Raw genomic sequence first — 17,829 nt, forward strand, 5'->3', positions numbered from 1 at the left:
AATTAACAACATGGACTCTGGCTAGCTAAGAAAAAGAACAAATCCAGTAGCCCAAACAAGAGAAGAAACTCAGTTAACATATCACCACAGGAAAGACTACAGACACTTTAATTACATGCCTAGAGTTACCAAGAACAAAACAGAACAAAACCACCATGAACTTCTGATCAAGCAAATATTACATACTGGGACTGTTTACCAAGGTACACTGTGCAACTTCCTTCTCAGGGACTCTTTGCAATGGGATAAAAGGGCAGTCACTCCTTTTTTCAAGAAAACTCAAATCTGAGGAAAACTCAAATTAATCTTCAAAGCTGAGGAGTAATTAAAGAATCTCTACAGGGCATTGTTAAGAATTAAGTTCTTTTAAGTGGAACTGGACATTTTTAAAAGCTACTTTTTAGAATTAAGAATCATCTTTTACACCTATAATACAGCTTGCACCAAATCATTTCAATAACTGGTCTAATAAATTATCAGGCCTATGATGTTTCTTTAACCGTCTCTTTTGTATGACAGAGTAAATTGGTGTATTCTCATCTGAAAATACACCTATGAGTCTCTGGACTTTTCTTTTTTCTCTCTAGAAAATTCTTTCTCCTTCATGAAGAGTCACACGCTCCCAGATTCACATCTTCAAACCCTTCATAAGATTGACTTTCTGCAGTCATTAAAAAAAATAACATTTATTTAAGAATCAACCTAAGGCAAATGCTGGTGATGCTAAGAGTAATCTATTCTTATTTCCCCAACAACTTTCCGTGATGTACTGAAAGTGCATCTCTCTTCCTCTCTCTTCCCTGCTCCCTTTTTTCTTACATTCCCCGTCTGCCTCTCACCCCTTCACAACTTCCCTTTGTTTGCTTTCTCCACCTGCCTTATCTGCTTCCCAAGGGATATGACAGAAAGGTTGGATGCTTGCAGAGTGAGGACCAGGGAAGAGCTGGCCGCCCGGCTGCTTCCGTCTAGCAAAGAATGGGGAAACACCCCGAGAGCACACGGCCAGGGCAGCACCTGAAACAGCATCGTTCTGTTCTTCTCCGAATCCGAGGGCTGGACGTGACTGGGCGCACTGGCATGCCTCCTCCGCGGCTGCGTTTTCTGGCTGTTCTCCTGAACTTTCCTTTGCAGGACACCGGTGACGCTGCTGCACCGAGACCGGAACTCCTGCTGTTCATCAAAGCCACAATCTTCCAAAATCCGCTCAGGGAAGCAGACTCGAGAGCTGGACGGCCCAGGCTGGCTGGGCGCCGCGGGGAAGACGGGGTGGGTATCGTTGACGCCATCCCCTTCCTCGGACAGAACGTCGGCGGGGGAAGTGGGCGTCTGGGCCTCCGACACAGCCGGGTCCTCGCCGGCGTCCGCGACGCGCGGCTCGCCCTGGACCCGCAGGCGCTGTCGCTCGTGCAGGCTGAACTTCTCGATGCAGTCGTCGATGAGGCTGGACGGCGCCTTCTTGTGGGTCACGGTCACCTTGCCACAGTACAAGACCTCGAACTTCTGTGAGTTGTAAAAGGCGTCCTCGTTGTCTTTGCTGGGTTTGGCATCCTCTTTCATGGCAGCTTTCGATAACTGCCTTATGCTGCTGATAACATCGGGAACCTGGAACAGAATTCAAAAATCCTCACTTCAGTTGAATATTTAGAGACCATATATGTTTACCTAGACCTGTTATTATCACAGAATGCACGCTCATCCTAAATGATAAAATAAAGAAAGTAATAGATCCTACATAAGATAAAGCATAAACTTAAATTACACTATCGGACATAGTGATTTAAGGATAAGATTGGAATTTTATACCACTTTTATACTTTCCCCTTTTAAATGTATTCGTTTCCTAAAAACAAAACCATGAGACTATACAGGCCACTGCAACCTTTAATAAATCATCATAACATAACCTTTGAGTACTTTAAAAATGTATTATAAGAGAACAAAAGGTTAAAAATTAACTTTAAATATAAAAAATAAAGTGTAACATGCTAAGGTTCCAACCACGACTGAGATAAATAAATTATTTAATTAAATTATTATGAGCCTCAGCTGAAAGGAACCAAAGCTTCAACAATGAGGCTAAAATTAACTTTCCGGATGAAGAGGTTAAAATCCAGACACCCCTCACCAGCATTTAGCCATCAGTGAAAATGCAAATATAGACCACAGGAAGATACTATTTCATATCTATTAGAATGGCTAACATCAAAAAGTCCAGGGGCTTCCCTGGTGGCGCAGTGGTTGAGAGTCCGCTTGCCAATGCAAGGGACACGGGTTCGTGCCCCGGTCGGGGAAGATCCCACATGCCACGGAGCGACTGGGCCCGTGAGCCATGGCCGCTGAGCCTGTGTGCCTGGAGCCTGTGCTCCACAACGGGAGAGGCCACAACAGTGAGAGGCCCGCGTACCACAATTAAAAAAAAAAAGAAAAAAAAAAAAGTCTTGTACACAAATATTCATAGATGCCTTAGTCACGATACCCCAAAACTGGAAACAACCCAAATATTCATCGACAAGTAAATGCTCACTGTCAGGGAAAACCACGATAAAATATCACCTTACACTTGACAGGACGATTATCATCAAAAAGACAAGATATAACAAGTACTGGGGGAGGATGTGGGAAAAAGGAAACCCTTGTGCATTGTTGGTGGGAATGTAAATTGGTGCAGTCACTATGGAAAACAGTATGGAGCTTCCTAAAATATTAAAAATAGAACCACCATATCATCCAGCAATTCCACTTCTGGGTATATATTCAAGAGAAATAAAATCACTCTCTCGAAAAGATACCTGCACCCTCATGTTCATCACAGCATTATTCACAATAATCAAGACATGGAAACAATCTAAGTCCACCAAAGTGTCCGTCAAAAGACGAATGGATAAAGAAACTGTGATAAATATTATTTAGCCATAAAAAAGGAAATCCTCTCATCTGGTTTTCTGCAATAATCTTTTAATTGGTGTTCCTTGCCCCCTTCAATCTACTCTCAAAAGTAGAAAGGATCCTTTTTAAACTTGTCATGTTGCTCACCTGTAAATCCTCCAAGCTCCCCATTTCATTAAGAGTAAAAGACAAAATCCCTACAATGTCCTACAGGGCCCTCACCCTCTGCATTTGACATACATATAGATTAAATGTGCACTGTGGCTACACATCCTCCATGTGACCTTTAGACAGTCAACCTGGATTTCGTCTTTTCCTTCTCACCTCGTTTCCTCTGACCTTACTCCTCCCAGCAACCCTCTCTCACTCACTCTGCTCCAGCCCCACTCGCTTCCTGGCTACTCTTTGAACATGCCAGGCAGACTCCTCCCTCAAGGTCTCTGAACTCCAAGTCCGCCCCCAGGTAACTGGACGGCTCCCTCCTCATCTCGTTTAAATCCATGCTCTAATGTCACCTTGAGGCAGCATCCATCCCCTAAACCAAAACACACATACACATACACACAGAGACACTCTGACACAGCCAGCATTCCCCTGGAATTTTCCCCCATTTTATTACTCTCTATAGCACTTACCTCTTTTAACATTCTGTGTAATTGATTTGCTAGAATGTAAGCCCTAGGAGGGTGGTGATTTCTGTCTCTTTTCCCACATTTTTTCCTTGTATCCCCAAAGCCTAGAGTAAGTCCTGGTACAAAGTAGATCCTCAATATGTGGACTGGGGGGAAAAGACGTTTTTTGGTAATTTCTACCTTTGGAAAAGAGAGATCATCTTATATGCAGGGTTGCTTCACATTCAGACATACAAGGTATTTCTTCAAATATTCTAGCACCAATTCGAAAACCAGAATTTCTTCTCTTTCACATAATTCTTTGGGATATACTGCCAGAACATTCACAGTTTAAAAATCACAAGACTTTCAGCTTGCTAGTAGAGTATTTCCTATGAAAGAATAAAGTCCAAATGCTATAGTTTCAATGACTCACCCTGAACAGTTGACATATCTCCAGGGAAGTCAGATGCTTTGTACTAACACATGATCAACAACCTTAGACCTCTGTCATTTTATTTTTGCCTTAGTGTCTGACAAGGGCCAAAGCTATGGAGACTGACCTAGACATTCAACCCTGAAAAAAGTACAATGTTTCTAGTGGGTTAGGCAAAACCCTGAAACAGATGGCTCCCTCCGTCCTCACTAACCATATTTCATTAAATACTCTTCATCTGATTTTACAACCCTAGTGCACCTAAATTTCCAAAGTGTCTCTATGGAGTGCAGAATAAGAAATATTATCTGTAGGATTTTTTTTGAACCTGCAGAATTTTGATCTTGTCACAAATATTTTAATGAGTATTAGAGTTAATTCTATCAAGACTGAAAATAAAGTCAGTTTGACCTTAGTTGTATCAATTCCTCTATATTATAAGTTTGTACTTTTTCTCATTGAGAGCTGTTATGTGAAGAACTGATCAGTGGCTGAATTCCTATAGTCTCACAGGACATTTCCCTGTGACCACAGGTAGAAGCTCAATAGCTAAATATAATTCAGTTAATGACCCAGTTCATAGAAGCAAAGCTTATCATCTTGACTAAACTGAGTAGGTAATTTAATCTTCCAATAATTTGAATTGTTAACTGCACCATAAAACATAGATTCTAGTTGCCTTTAATATCTTCTCTTAGGTCATGACTAAACGCAGCTTTTAATGACCTGCAAAGAGGCTGGCCTGTGAAACTGATCTAACAACATTCAGCTCTGTTTTTGCTTATAAGTGGAAGACACACATGTAAGTTAACATTATACAGCCCCTGCCTACACACTCAGAGCCCATACCAGAAGGGACACACTGATGAAGAAAGGACAGTAGAATATCCACAGTGGGAAAATGAGTTATCAGAGAACCATGAAAACTTTCTGAGACATTTATTTGAGATCAATCAGAAGCAACACAAGAGAAACACAAAATCTCTATCCAGGGGCTTTCCTGGTGGTGCAGTGGTTGAGAATCTGCCTGCCAATGCAGGGGACACGGGTTCGAGCCCTGGTCTGGGAGGATCCCATATGCCGCGGAGCAACTAGGCCCGTGAGCCACAACTACTGAGCCTGTGCGTCTGGAGCCTGTGCTCCGCAACAAGAGAGGCCGCGATGGTGAGAGGCCGGCGCACTGCAATGAAGAGTGGACCCCGCTCGCCGCAACTAGAGAAAGCCCTCGCACAGAAACAAAGACCCAACACAGCCAAAAATAAAATAAATAAAAATTTTTAAAAAAAATGCTTCCCTGAAACCAATTCAGGAGTTTGGGTTTTTAAAAAAAAAAAAAAATCTCTATCCAGTACTTGCACATACACAAGACATTTTGGGAAAACACTATTCTCCTATAGGACAGTGTTAACTGACATATATTTAGATTTTGATTTAGATGTGTTTTTGAATGAATTTGACTCCTTGCATGTATCACATCTTTCAACGTCTTTTTTTCTCTTTACCGTTAATGCTATAAGCTCCTAAGTGAAAGACTGAGTTGTGGTGATTTTGTGTCTTACTAGAGTTCTTCCATATGACCACTGGGAGAGAATTCTGTGCTCAGAAAAAAATGAGTGACAGTTGTCAGCAAACAAAAATATACAAATAGTGAACAACCACCTAGAACCCTGATGAAAGCTCTCCAGGATTGAGATGGGGTTAGTAAATTCCTGTTGATAACACAAGAGAGATCTGGCACTCCTCAGAATAGAGAGCTGAGGCTTTCCACTCTGCTCAGTGCTCACCCCAACTAGGAAGTGAATGTGTGTTGCAAGAATGTCTTCAGATGCTAGGAGACACCTCGAGCTACACGCTCGGGGTTCGTACTCTGGTTATTAGTACTCTGGCTACGAATAATGCCACTGCTTAGAATCTGCCTCCGTCTCACAGAGTCTGAGGAAAATTCAATGCCAATTCAGGGCAAAGTTTTTATTGTATGGTAGCATATAATTTTAACACAAAATAACAATAATGAAAAGGGAGTTAATAATCCTTCTACCCAGGAATTAAGAGATTTCTTCTCTCTCCCCTGATCTGCCAGGAATTTGTGTCATTCTGCTTTCTAGAGTTTCCTTGCCAGTAAAGTAAGGGATGAGAAAGATGCTCAACAAGATCTCACCTAAATCCAAATTTCTATGGGTTTATTTTAGCATCGATGTCAATATAGGAACAAAATAATGTACATTAAAAGAAGATGGAAGGGGGCTTCCCTGGTGGCGCAGTGGTTGAGAGTCCGCCTGCCGATGCAGGGGACACGGGTTTGTGCCCCGGTCCAGGAGGATCCCACATGCCGCGGATCGGCTAGGCCCGTGAGCCACGGCCATTGAGCCTGCGCGTCCAGAGCCTGTGCTCTGCAATGGGAGAGGAGGCCACAACAGTGAGAGGCCTGCGTACCGCAAAAAAAAATTATAATAATAATAAAATAATAAATAAATAAATAAAAGAAGATGGAAAATCATCTCTATTATTAAGCCAGAAATACCGTAAGTCATTGACATTATTCACTTCCATTGACACACAATAACCAATTTCAACAAGCGATAAAATAAATGGGGCTTTTCTCAAATGCCTCATGATGTTTAGAAAAAGCACAGGGCCACCTTTAGCTAGTATTCTGTCCTTACACCTTCAGTGATCTCACTAAAAGAATATAAGTTCAAGTATCGAAATTCAGACATTAAAGCAATTCCTCACTCTAGAGAAAAGAAAAATTGCCACTAGATTCCTGGATGTCAGGCTGTTGTTTCCCATTAATTAATTATCATAATTAGTTATCACGTTCCAAGAAATCCAATGGTATTGTAAAAACTACACTTCACCTGACTTCACAAGGAAATAAATTCTACAAGTACCACACACTGATGTTTAAAGTCCTAAGCAAACCCAAGGGAAAGAAGTCTGGATACTGAAAAAGCACAAAGGAGAGATACCTTTGGTCAGGAAGCAAGCTGAAATTGGGAGTCGTCCTCCAAGAGCAGTGAATATGCCCAACTGATGTAATCCTTAGTGTTAGCTCTCTGTCGCACTTAAGAAGTTCTCTTTCATTCCAGATAAGCCAGCAGTAATTTTGCTGCATTTGTTCAAGTCGATGTTATCACTGTACAGCCAATTATAAAACTTCCTGGGAATAACCGTTATTGCTTCAAAAGTAAAGTATTTCCTGACTCTGCAATCAGGAAACACACTGATTGTTCAGGGCTAAAGAACAGACTCTCCAGCTTTCTTTAAAAAGAAGCATTTTAAATTTGAGTACCCCTGTCTTTCTTATGCTGTTTAAATAATCGCGTGTCCAAGGCTTATTAATTATGAAGGTAGGAGAAAATTAATCTATAATACAATGTCTTCTTTCTTCATAGAGTTCATTGATAAACAGATGAACTTCAGCAAACATTTAAAAATGGATACAAATATGAATATGAAAATAAGCCTCTTAAGACATATTTAAAGCCAAAAAAAATAACTTGGTAAATTCTTTCACAGTGGACATGAGCTTGGCTACTTGATTCATTATTCATCTTTTTATAATACTTATAGTAGGCACAGCAAGATTTTGATAAGCCCAAAAAAGAGGGAAAAGGTGTAAAAAAAAGTTGAGGAAAAAATACTAGGAAACATTTCAAGTAAATTGCAAAAACCCTGCCAAATGAGAAGAATTAATGATTTAAACTAGTCTCAATCAAAGAGAGACAGTAGGGAAAAGAAATGTATTTGCTTTGGAAGTAATACATGCCATTAAGGGGACGGATAGATTTCCTTTCTAATTCTGTCTTACTTAAGAAACTATTCAGATCAGTTCAGCATTTTGAGAAAAGACTGATTTGGTTTTGGAAGATATATACGTGCCATGAAATAGTTCATTTACATTAAGGAAAAAAATCACCATTATTTAAGAACCCATGAAGATGTTCCAGCCCCAGTTACTTTGGAAGAACACTCAGTCTGTGTTGTCATTTTTAAGGTGACGTTGTCTGACAATCTCAATAAGAAATAAAACTGATTTTTAAACCATTTTAACTTTTGTCCAAAAGTACTTCAGTGATTCTTTAATATATAAACTATTATTTTAAAGTAAACCTTACACAGTAAAAAAGAGGTCTAATTATCACTAGGTCTAGAGTCAAAATCGACTGGAATAATGCAGTGGTCTTAAAATCACAGAATTTAAAAGTTAAAGGCACTCTTATGGAATCACCCGTCCCCACTATCTTGTTTTACAGATGGGGAAACAGACGGCTTACATTAAAAGTTCAACCATGGGGCTTCCCTGGTAGCACAGTGGTTAAGAATCCACCTGCCAATGCAGGGGACACGGGTTAGAGCTCTGGTCGGGGAAGATCCCACGTGCTGCGGAGCAACTAAGCCCGTGTGCCACAGTTACTGAGCCTGCGCTCTAGAGCCCATGAGCCACAACTACTGAGCCCACGAGCCACAACTGCTGAAGCCCATGCACCTAGAGCACATGCTCTGCAACAAGAGAAGCCGCTAAAATGAGAAGCCTGCGTGCAGCAACGAAGACCCAACACAGCCAAAAATAAATAAATAAAATAAATAAATTTATAAAAGAAAAAAAAAAGTTAAACCATGAAAGAATAATGAGATTACAAGTAACGAGACTCCTTGGCGCCAAAGAAAGCAAGAATATCTCTACTACTTACACTGCAGTCATACAATTGCTTGGGTTTGAGTCTTGGGCTTCAGCCAAGACAGTTTCCTCTCAGATTAGGCTTTGGTTCTTAGATATTCTCAGCCCCATTGCTCCAAACTCATTTTTGGCTCAGCGCTTCTCTGTTGTTTCCTGGTGGCCTCTGAGTTAGTTCAAGCATCAGAGAGAGAAATTCCCTGAACTTCCTACCAAGTTCTCCCGTCCTATTCTGTCTCACTGCTCATATCTTTGAATTCCTTCTCCAAAAGATATGACTTGTGCCTTTATGACCGTTCAAAATTTGAAGAAGTTGATCAGATGTAAAATAAGCGAGGGTAACTCACAGGAAATCCGGGGCCTCATAATTTTGATTAAGAGAATGGAATGTCCTCAGTAGTGGCTGAATTTAGTGCTACAGAGAAATAAGACAGAAGATGGGGTGGGTGAGAAGTTAGATGGCAAAGGACAGACAAGGACAGTCCTTTTCAATTCCCTTTTCAAAAGCAAACTCATTCTTTTAAAAGTGGATTACTTGGGACTTCCCTGGTGGTGCAGTGGTTAAGAATCCGCCTGCCAATGCAGGGGACACGGGTTCAAGCTCTGTTCTGGAAAGATCCCACATGCCACGGACCAACTAAGCCCGTGTGCCACAACTACTGAGCCTGCACTCTAGAGCCCACGAGCCACAACTATGGAGCCCATGAGCCACAACTACTGAAGCCCGCGCACCTAGAGTCTATGCTCTGCAACAAGGAGAAGCCCACGCACCACAACAAAGAGTAGCTCCCACTCGCTGCAACTAGAGAAAGCCTGCACACAGCAACAAAGACCCAATGCAGCCAAAAATAATTAATTAATTAATCTTTTAAAAAGTGGATTAGTCCACAGCATGGCATATTAGAAAAGTACATAACATGCAATTAGAGGTCTAGAGTTCAAAGCCCCATTCCGTTATCTATGATTATCTGTAGAAAAGACACCATATCCTGGTTTTTCATCTGCAAAATGGGAATCACAATGTTTATGTCAAAGGTAACCTGGGAAAATTAAACTAAAAGTGCAAACGTGCCTGACACAGTGCTAGGACAGTGAAAACATTCAACAATGTTTAATTAAATCTAAAATGTAAGTCTGACTTGTACTGTGTAAGGAGATGAAGGAAGTGAGAAGCTGTTGCTAAATAAAAAAACATTGCCTTTGTGAAAGTTAAATTGTAGTAGGGGGTATAGAATTAATAAGTAAAACATAAAGGATTTGAGATAGTAAAAACTGCCAGTGAGAACAATAATGCCCAGAAGGGGGGACAGAAAATTTGGAGGGAGTGGCAGAACAGTTGCAGTTTTAGAGAAAGGTGTCTCTATAAAATATTTGAGTAAAAACCTGAAGTCAGCAAGAAGGTGAGCCATACAGATATCTGAGGGAGGAACATTCCAGGCAGATAGCACACCAAGTACGGAGGCCATGAAGCAGAAATTCGCCTGGCATGTTCGGGGAACGGTGAGGAGTCCATGTGGCTGGATGCGAGTGAGGCAGCAGATTACTGAAGAGGCCACTGTGGGGAACAGGGGCGTCTAAATCACGCAGGACCTTGAAAGGACTCTGGCTTTTACTCTTGGTGAGACAGATAGCCATTGCAGAGTGCTGAGTTACATGTTTAAAGAATCCCTTTGCCTGCTGTATGGAGAACAGATGGCAAGGATAAGGGGGCAGAAGCCTACTGCACCCAGGATGAGGCAACGGTGGTTCACAGGAGGACAGCAAGGGACGGGGTAAGAAGCAGGCTCCTTTTAAAGGCACAGTCAACATGATTTGGGGATAGATCTACCGTGGATTGTAAAAGAAGGAGAGGGGGCATGGATGAACTTTATGGGTTTTGGCCAGAGGAACTACAGTGAGGGATGGGGATGGCTTAAGAGAGTAGGAGCTTAGCTTTGGATTGTTAGTTTTGAGAAGCTTACAGACATCCAATGGGTGATGTCAGTAGGCAGTTGAGTACATGGAGCTCAGGGGTGAGGACAGAGCTGAGAAAGAAAAATTGGAAGATATTAGCATATAAATAGTATGTAAAGCCATGCGATTAGAGGAGTCCATCAAAAAAGTGAGCACAGATGACACAGAGAGACAGAGCAAGAGGGAGAGAGACATGGTGAGCTAGGCAGAGAGAGAAATATCTCCAGGAACCAAGCCCTGAGGCGCACAATGACTATAGTTTAGGAGATGGAGAGATATGAGCAAAGGGAAATACATCAAGAGACACAGGTAAAACCAGAAAAGAATGGTATCCAGAAGCCAAGAAAGAAAGGTTTCCAAGAAGGAGGGGGTGAGCGCTATGAGATCATAGGTGACTTTGACAAGAAAAGTTTTGGTGGCACTTAGGGCAAAAGCCTTACTGGAGTAGGTTTGAAAGAAAATTTTAGGAACAAAATCCAAAACATTAGGTACAGACAAGCTTTTAGGGCTGTAGCTAGAGGTACAAGTGAGTCAAAAGAGGGTTCTCTTATAGATGGGAGAAATGACAGCTTCCAATAGAGAATTTCCAACAGTGAAGGGGAAATTGATGCTGTAGAGAAAGAGAGTAGCACTGCTAGCAACATCTTTAAGTAGGCAAGAGGGGACAGTGGAAGACTTTGAACTGACCCAGGGCATGGAAAGTTCATCTCAAAAGGTGCAAATGCAGGAAGACACAGTGGTGGGAGTTTGGAGAATTTGTCCTCTGACTGCTTTAATTTCTCAGTAAAACAGAAAGCATAATCATCAGCTGAGGTAAGGATGGGGAATAAGACCAAATGAGTATTGATCAGTAAACATTTTATTTAATTCAAGGCTGACTGTAGGCAAAATTGCGAGGTGATGGTATCTTGAGAGCCCTCAAGGTTCACTTTCTGTGTTCAGATGATGTGGAAATGTGACTTCTACAACTCCTTCATGGAGACATTGCATTTTAACCTGTTTTAACTTGAGAACTGAAGTATCTTAGATGAAACTCAGGAATCAACCAGAAATTAGAAGAGAGGTTTTTGCACCCTGAAATGAAACAGTGCAGGTAAACATTTCTTTCTGCCTAGGATGAGATTGGGAGCTAACCTTGTAAGTAACAGTTGTATAAGAAATGAATTGTGGAAAAAGTTTGCGTGTGGTAGGGGAAAAAAAGTGTTCTGTACCTTACCAAAATAAGAATAACACAGTTTGATCATACAGTATTTGTGTCACTTGTGAAAAATAATTCTATATTTCTTTTTTTGGACATGGATATTTATACAAATATGACAAAAAAGGTGAAGTAAGCAGAGTCACCAATGCAAGAAAATCAAACTTCTTACAAACATGTAATCAAGAAAGTTAATCTTTTACTTTCTAACTATAGAAACACGGAATAGGGGCATCTAAGAAAAAATTCTGAAAAGCTGTTATTTATTACCTTATGCTGGCACTATGAGACCCCCTTTCAAATGCAGCAATATCCCTCTACCCAACCACAAAGCACTTTCAATGTGAGATCAACCTACTACCTGTTTATTCAACAGAATGCTTTGTATTCATCAAATCAGTCCTATTATTTCCTTAATGCTCACATTTTTAAAAATATACAATTCAAAATCAGTAAGCCTCTAGCCAGGCTAACTAAGAAGAGAGGACACAAATTACTAATATTAGAAATGAAAGAGGGGACATCGCTACAGATCGCATGGAAATTAAAAGCATAATAAAAGAATACTATGAACTACTCCATGACCAGAAATTGGATATCCTAGATGAAATGGACCATTTCCTTGAATGCTACAATCTGCCAAAATGCATACGAGAATAAATAAATGATCTGAATAGGGCTAAATCGAATCAATAGTTAATAATCTTCTAAAACAGAAAGCACCAGGCTCAGATGGATACACTGGTGAATTCTGTCATTTAAGAACAAAATGATACCAATCCTCCATAATCTCTTTCAGAAGATAGAAGCAGAGAAAATACTTCCTAATTCATTCTATGAGGCCAGCATTACCTTAATATCAAAACAAGACAAAGACAGTATGAGAAAACTACAGACCAATATCTCTCATGAATATAGATGCAAAAATACTTAACAAAATACTAGCATACCAAATCCAGAAAAGTATAAAATGAATTATATACCAGGACCAAGTAGGATCTATCCCAAGTATGTAAAGGTGGTTCAACATTCAAAAATCGATTAATGTAATCTATCACATCAACAGACTAAAAAAAAAAAAAAAAAATCACATGATCATATCAATAGAAGCAGAAAAAGCATTTGACAAAATCCATCACCCATGGTAAAAACTCTCAATAAACCAGGAATACAGGAATAGAGGGGAATTTCTTCAACAATCTAGAAAAAAATCTACAGCTAGCATCATACTTAGTGGTGAGAAACTCAAAGCTTTCCCACTGAGATCCAGTACACGGCAAGGATATACTCTCTCAACATTCTTTTTCAACATCATACTAGAAGTCCTTGCTAATAGGCAAGAAAAGGAAACTAAAGGTATACAGATTGGAAAGGAAGAAACAAAACTGTCTGTTCTGAGATGACATGATTGTCTGTAGAAAATCTGAAATAAAAATAAAGGAAATAAAAATTTACAAAAAAAACAACCTCTAGGTCCATCCACATCTCTACAAATGACCCAATTTCATTCCTTTTTATGGCTGAGTGATATTCCATTGTATATATGTACCACATCTTCTTTATCCATTTCTCTGTCAATGGGCATTTAGGTTGCTTCCATGACCTGGCTATTGTAAACAGTACTGCAGTGAACATTGGGGTGCATGTGTCTTTTTGACACATCATCACCTGGAACACCTCCTGGAACTAATAAGTGATTACAGTAAGGTTGCATGATACAGGGTTAATATACAAAAGTCAATTGCTTTCTTATACGCCAGCAATGAACAAGTGAATTTTGAAATTAAAAACACAATACCATTTACATTAGCACCCCAAACGTGAATACTTAGGTAAAAAAACTAACAAAATATGTATAAGATCTATATGAGACCTACAAGACTCTGATGAACATGATCAAAGTAAAGCTAAATAAATGGAGAGATATTCCATGTTCATGAGTAGGAAGACTTGATATTGTCCAGATGTCAACCTGATCTATAAATTCAATGCAATCACATTCAAATCCCAGCAAGTTGTTTTACAGACATTGACAAACTTATTCTACGGTGATATGGAGAGGCAAGCAACCCAGAATAGCCAACACAATATTAAAGGAGAAGAACAAAGTTGAAGGACTGATGCTATCTGATTTCAAGATTTACTATAAAGCTATGATAATCAAGACAGTGTGTTATTGGCAAAAGAACAGACAAATAGATTCATGAAACATAATGAAGAGCCCAGAAATAGTCTCACATAAATATAGTCAACTGATCTTTGACAGAGGAGTAAAGACAATATAATGGAGCAAAGATAATCTCTTCAACAAACGGTTCTGGAACAACTGGACATCCACATGCCAAAAAAAATTTACCTAGACACAGAAATTAAACCCTTTACAAAAATTAACTCAAAATCTAGAAAACCCAGATGACCTTGGGTATGTATGGTGATGCCTTTTTAGATACAACACCAAAGACACAATCTATGAGCCAAAGCAATCTTGAGGGAAAAAAAAAGAGCTGGAGGAATCAGACTCCCTGACTTCAGACTATACTACAAAGTTACAGTAATCAAGACAATATGGTACTGCCACAAAAACAGAAATATAGATCAGTGGAACAGGATAGAAAGCCCAGAGATAAACCCATGCACCCATGGTCAGCTAATCTATGACAAAGGAGGCAAGGATATACAATGGAGAAAAGATAGTCTCTTCTATAAGTGGTGCTGGGAAAACTGGACAGCTACATGTAAAAGAATGAAATTAGAGCACTCCCTAACACCATACACAAAAATAAACTCAAAATGGATTAGAGACCTAAATGTAATAAGACCGGACACCATAAAACTCTTAGACGAAAACATAGGAAGAACACTCTTTGACATAAATCACAGCATGATCTTTTTTGACCCATCTCCTAGAGTAATGGAAATAAAAACAAAAATAAACAAACGGGACCTAATGAAACTTAAAAGCTTTTGCACATAAACAAGACGAAAAGACAACCCTCAGAATGGGAGAAAATATTTGCAAACAAATCAACGGACAAAGGATTAATCTCCAAAATATATAAACAGCTCATGAAGCTCAATATGAAAGAAAAAACAACCCAATAAAAAAATGGACAGGAAAAAAAAATGGACAGAAGACCTAAATAGACATTTCTCCAAAGAAGGCATACTGAAGGCCAAGAGGCATATGAAAAGCTGCTCAACATCACTAATCATTAGAGAAATGCAAATCAAAACTACAATGAGGTATCACCTCACACCCGTCAGAATGGGCATCATCAGAAAATCTACAAACAACAAATGTTGGAGAGGGTGTGGAGCAACAGGAACTTTCATACATTGCTGGTGGGAATGAAAAATGGTTCAGTCATTTTGGAAGACAGTTTGGTGATTCCTTACAAAACTAAACATACTGGTTTTTTTTACAAAACTAAACATACTCACGATATGATCCAGCAATCTCATTCCTTGGTATTTACCCAAAGAAGTTGAAAACTTATACCCACAAAAAAAACTGGCACACAGAGGTTTTAAGCAGGTTTATTCATAATTACCAAAACTTGGCAGCGACCAAGATGTCCTTCAGGAGGTGAATGAATAAATAAACTGTCATACATCCAGACACTGGAACATTATTCAGGGCTAAAAAGAAATGATCTATCAAGCTATGAAAAGACATGGAAGAAACCTAAATGCATATTACTAAGTGAAAGAAGCCAATCTGAAAAGGCTACATATTGTATGACTCCAATTATATGACATTCTGGAAAAGGCAAAACTATAGGGACAATAAAAAAGTTCAGTGGTTGCAGGGATGGGGATGGCAGAGGAGAAGCACAGAGAATTTTATGACAGTGAAAATACTCACCGTGATACTGTAATGATGGATCTATATAATTATAAATGTGTCAATACCCAAAATGTTCAACACCAAGAGTGAACCCTAAGGTAAACTAGGGACTTTGGGTGATTATAATGTGTCAGTGTAGGCTTACGTTTGGTAACAAATGGACAATTCTGGAGAGTGATGCTGATAATGGAGGAGGCTATGCATGTGGCAAGGCAAGGGGTATACAGGAAATCTCTGTACCTTCCTCTCTATTTTGTTGTGGATGGACCTTAAATTGCTCTAAAGAAATAAACTCTTATTTTTAAAAGTATACAGTTCAAGGACTTCTCTGGTGGTGCAGTGGTTAAGAATCCGACTGCCAATGCAGAGGACACGGGTTCAAGCCCTGGTCTGGGAAGATCCCACATGCCGTGGAGCAACTAAGCCCGTGTGCCACAACTACTGAACCTGTGTGCCACAACTACTGAAGCCCACACACCCAGAGCCCATGCTCCACAACAAGAGAAGCCATCGCAGTGAGAAGCCCAGGCACTGCAACGAAGAGTAGCCCCTGCTCACCACAACCAGAGAAAAGCCACTAAGCCCGTGTGCCACAACTACTGAACCCGTGTGCCACAACTACTGAAGGCTGCGCACCTAGAGCCTGTGCTCCGCAACAAGAGAAGCCACCACAATGAGAATTCCACGCACTGCAACAAAGAGTAGCCCCTGCTCACCACAACCAGAGAAAAGTCCGCGCGCTGCAACGAAGACCCAACACAGCCAAAATAAATACATAAATAAATAAAAACTTACTTTAAAAAAAAAGAAAGTATTCAGTTCAATACCATTTGTATTTACTCCAACAAACACTAGAGGGAGCTTCCCCACATGAACTAGTTTACCTAAGCAAAAAATTAAAAAAAAAAAAAATCAAAAGGTTTTTTTATAAAACTGAAACAATGCCACTGTCCATAAAATATCATTACCACTGCTCCCATATTAGTCTTAGAACATTAACCACTGCTAAGTAAATTAACTGGAATTTTAACTGATTAGACAAGTTTGGCAATAAAATTAATAAGTTAATAAAATTAAGTTAAACTGAAAAAATTAGAGTATATCAATATCAGCCCTTGATAACATTTAATCTGTTAGACATTTTCAAACAGGACATAATAAACATAATAAGAAAGATACATCTTGATTCTTCATCACGATATGTGAAAGTATGGTCATCGAAACAAAATGCTAAAACGGGACACTGGATAAGTAGTTTTAACTTATGAAATGTCTAAACTCTTGAGAAGAGAGCTTTTTGAGCAATGGTTGGTTGTGAAATGTAATGGGTCTCTGGGAAAGAGGCAAGAGACAGGAGGTTAAACCCAGAGGGACCTGGACGTGACAAGCTCAAGCTGAGATCAGGCGATAAAGCTGTAATGTTATCAAAAAGCAAAAAATGCCATGAGTTTCTCAGAAACCTATTTTTGTCCTGGCCTTCCGTATTATTTCAGATATTTACACCCCTACAGGAGTGGTGAATGAGCATCTTGCGAATGAGAATAATCCGACATTCTTGAACTTTTATTCAGCGGTATCAGTGGCTTGTAGACATTATTAACCCCTAAATGTGTGAATGTCTCCCTTTTTCAAAGAAGAAAAGTCCTAACCGACCACTACCCAAGGATAAAAAGGAAAACATACATTTGCCGCTCTCCAAAACTAGGCTGGAAGGAAGGGCAATCACAAGGAAACAGATGCCAGATCTCTAATTTGACTTGCCCTTCCCCTGGGTGAAAGGAAAAGCTCGTCTCCGCATAATGACTGCTCACCTTGGAGCGCCCTTCTGTGCCACCTCCAACCCTCACAGTGGAGGTAAAACTCCTGAAAACAACATGAGTCACAACGGACTGATGCTCCTGGTGAAATGAAAGATTAACACAATGAAGTCTTTTATTTTTAAATACATTTACTTATTTATTTATTTTTGGCTGAATTGGGTCTTCGTTGCTGCGCGCGGGCTTTTCTCTAGTTGTGGCGAGCAGAGGCTACTCTTCGTTGTGGCGCAGGGGCTTCTCGTTGCAGTGGCCTCTCTTGTTGTGGAGCATGGGCTCTATAGTGCAGGCTCAGTGGTTGTGGCTTGTGGGCTCAGTAGTTGTGGCACGCGGGCTTAGTTGCTCTGCCGCATGTGGGATCTTCCCGGACTGGGGCTCGAACCCGTGCCCCCTCCGTTGGCAGGTG

The 17,829-nt window shown here is 40.1% G+C and overlaps 1 protein-coding gene across 5 annotated transcripts in view; it reads right to left on the reverse strand.

Moving 5' to 3' along the window:
• Positions 1-17,829, reverse strand: part of TBC1D4 (TBC1 domain family member 4) — a 210,703-nt gene that overhangs the window by 78,643 nt on the left and 114,231 nt on the right. For all 5 annotated transcript variants that reach the window (XM_065895799.1, XM_065895798.1, XM_065895796.1 and 2 more), the window contains exon 2: positions 1,015-1,602. In XM_065895799.1, the coding sequence (XP_065751871.1) occupies positions 1,015-1,602 (588 nt within the window). The remainder of the gene's footprint in view (positions 1-1,014; positions 1,603-17,829) is intronic.

Source organism: Phocoena phocoena, chromosome 18 (assembly GCF_963924675.1).
Source record: "Phocoena phocoena chromosome 18, mPhoPho1.1, whole genome shotgun sequence".
NCBI lineage: Eukaryota > Metazoa > Chordata > Mammalia > Artiodactyla > Phocoenidae > Phocoena > Phocoena phocoena.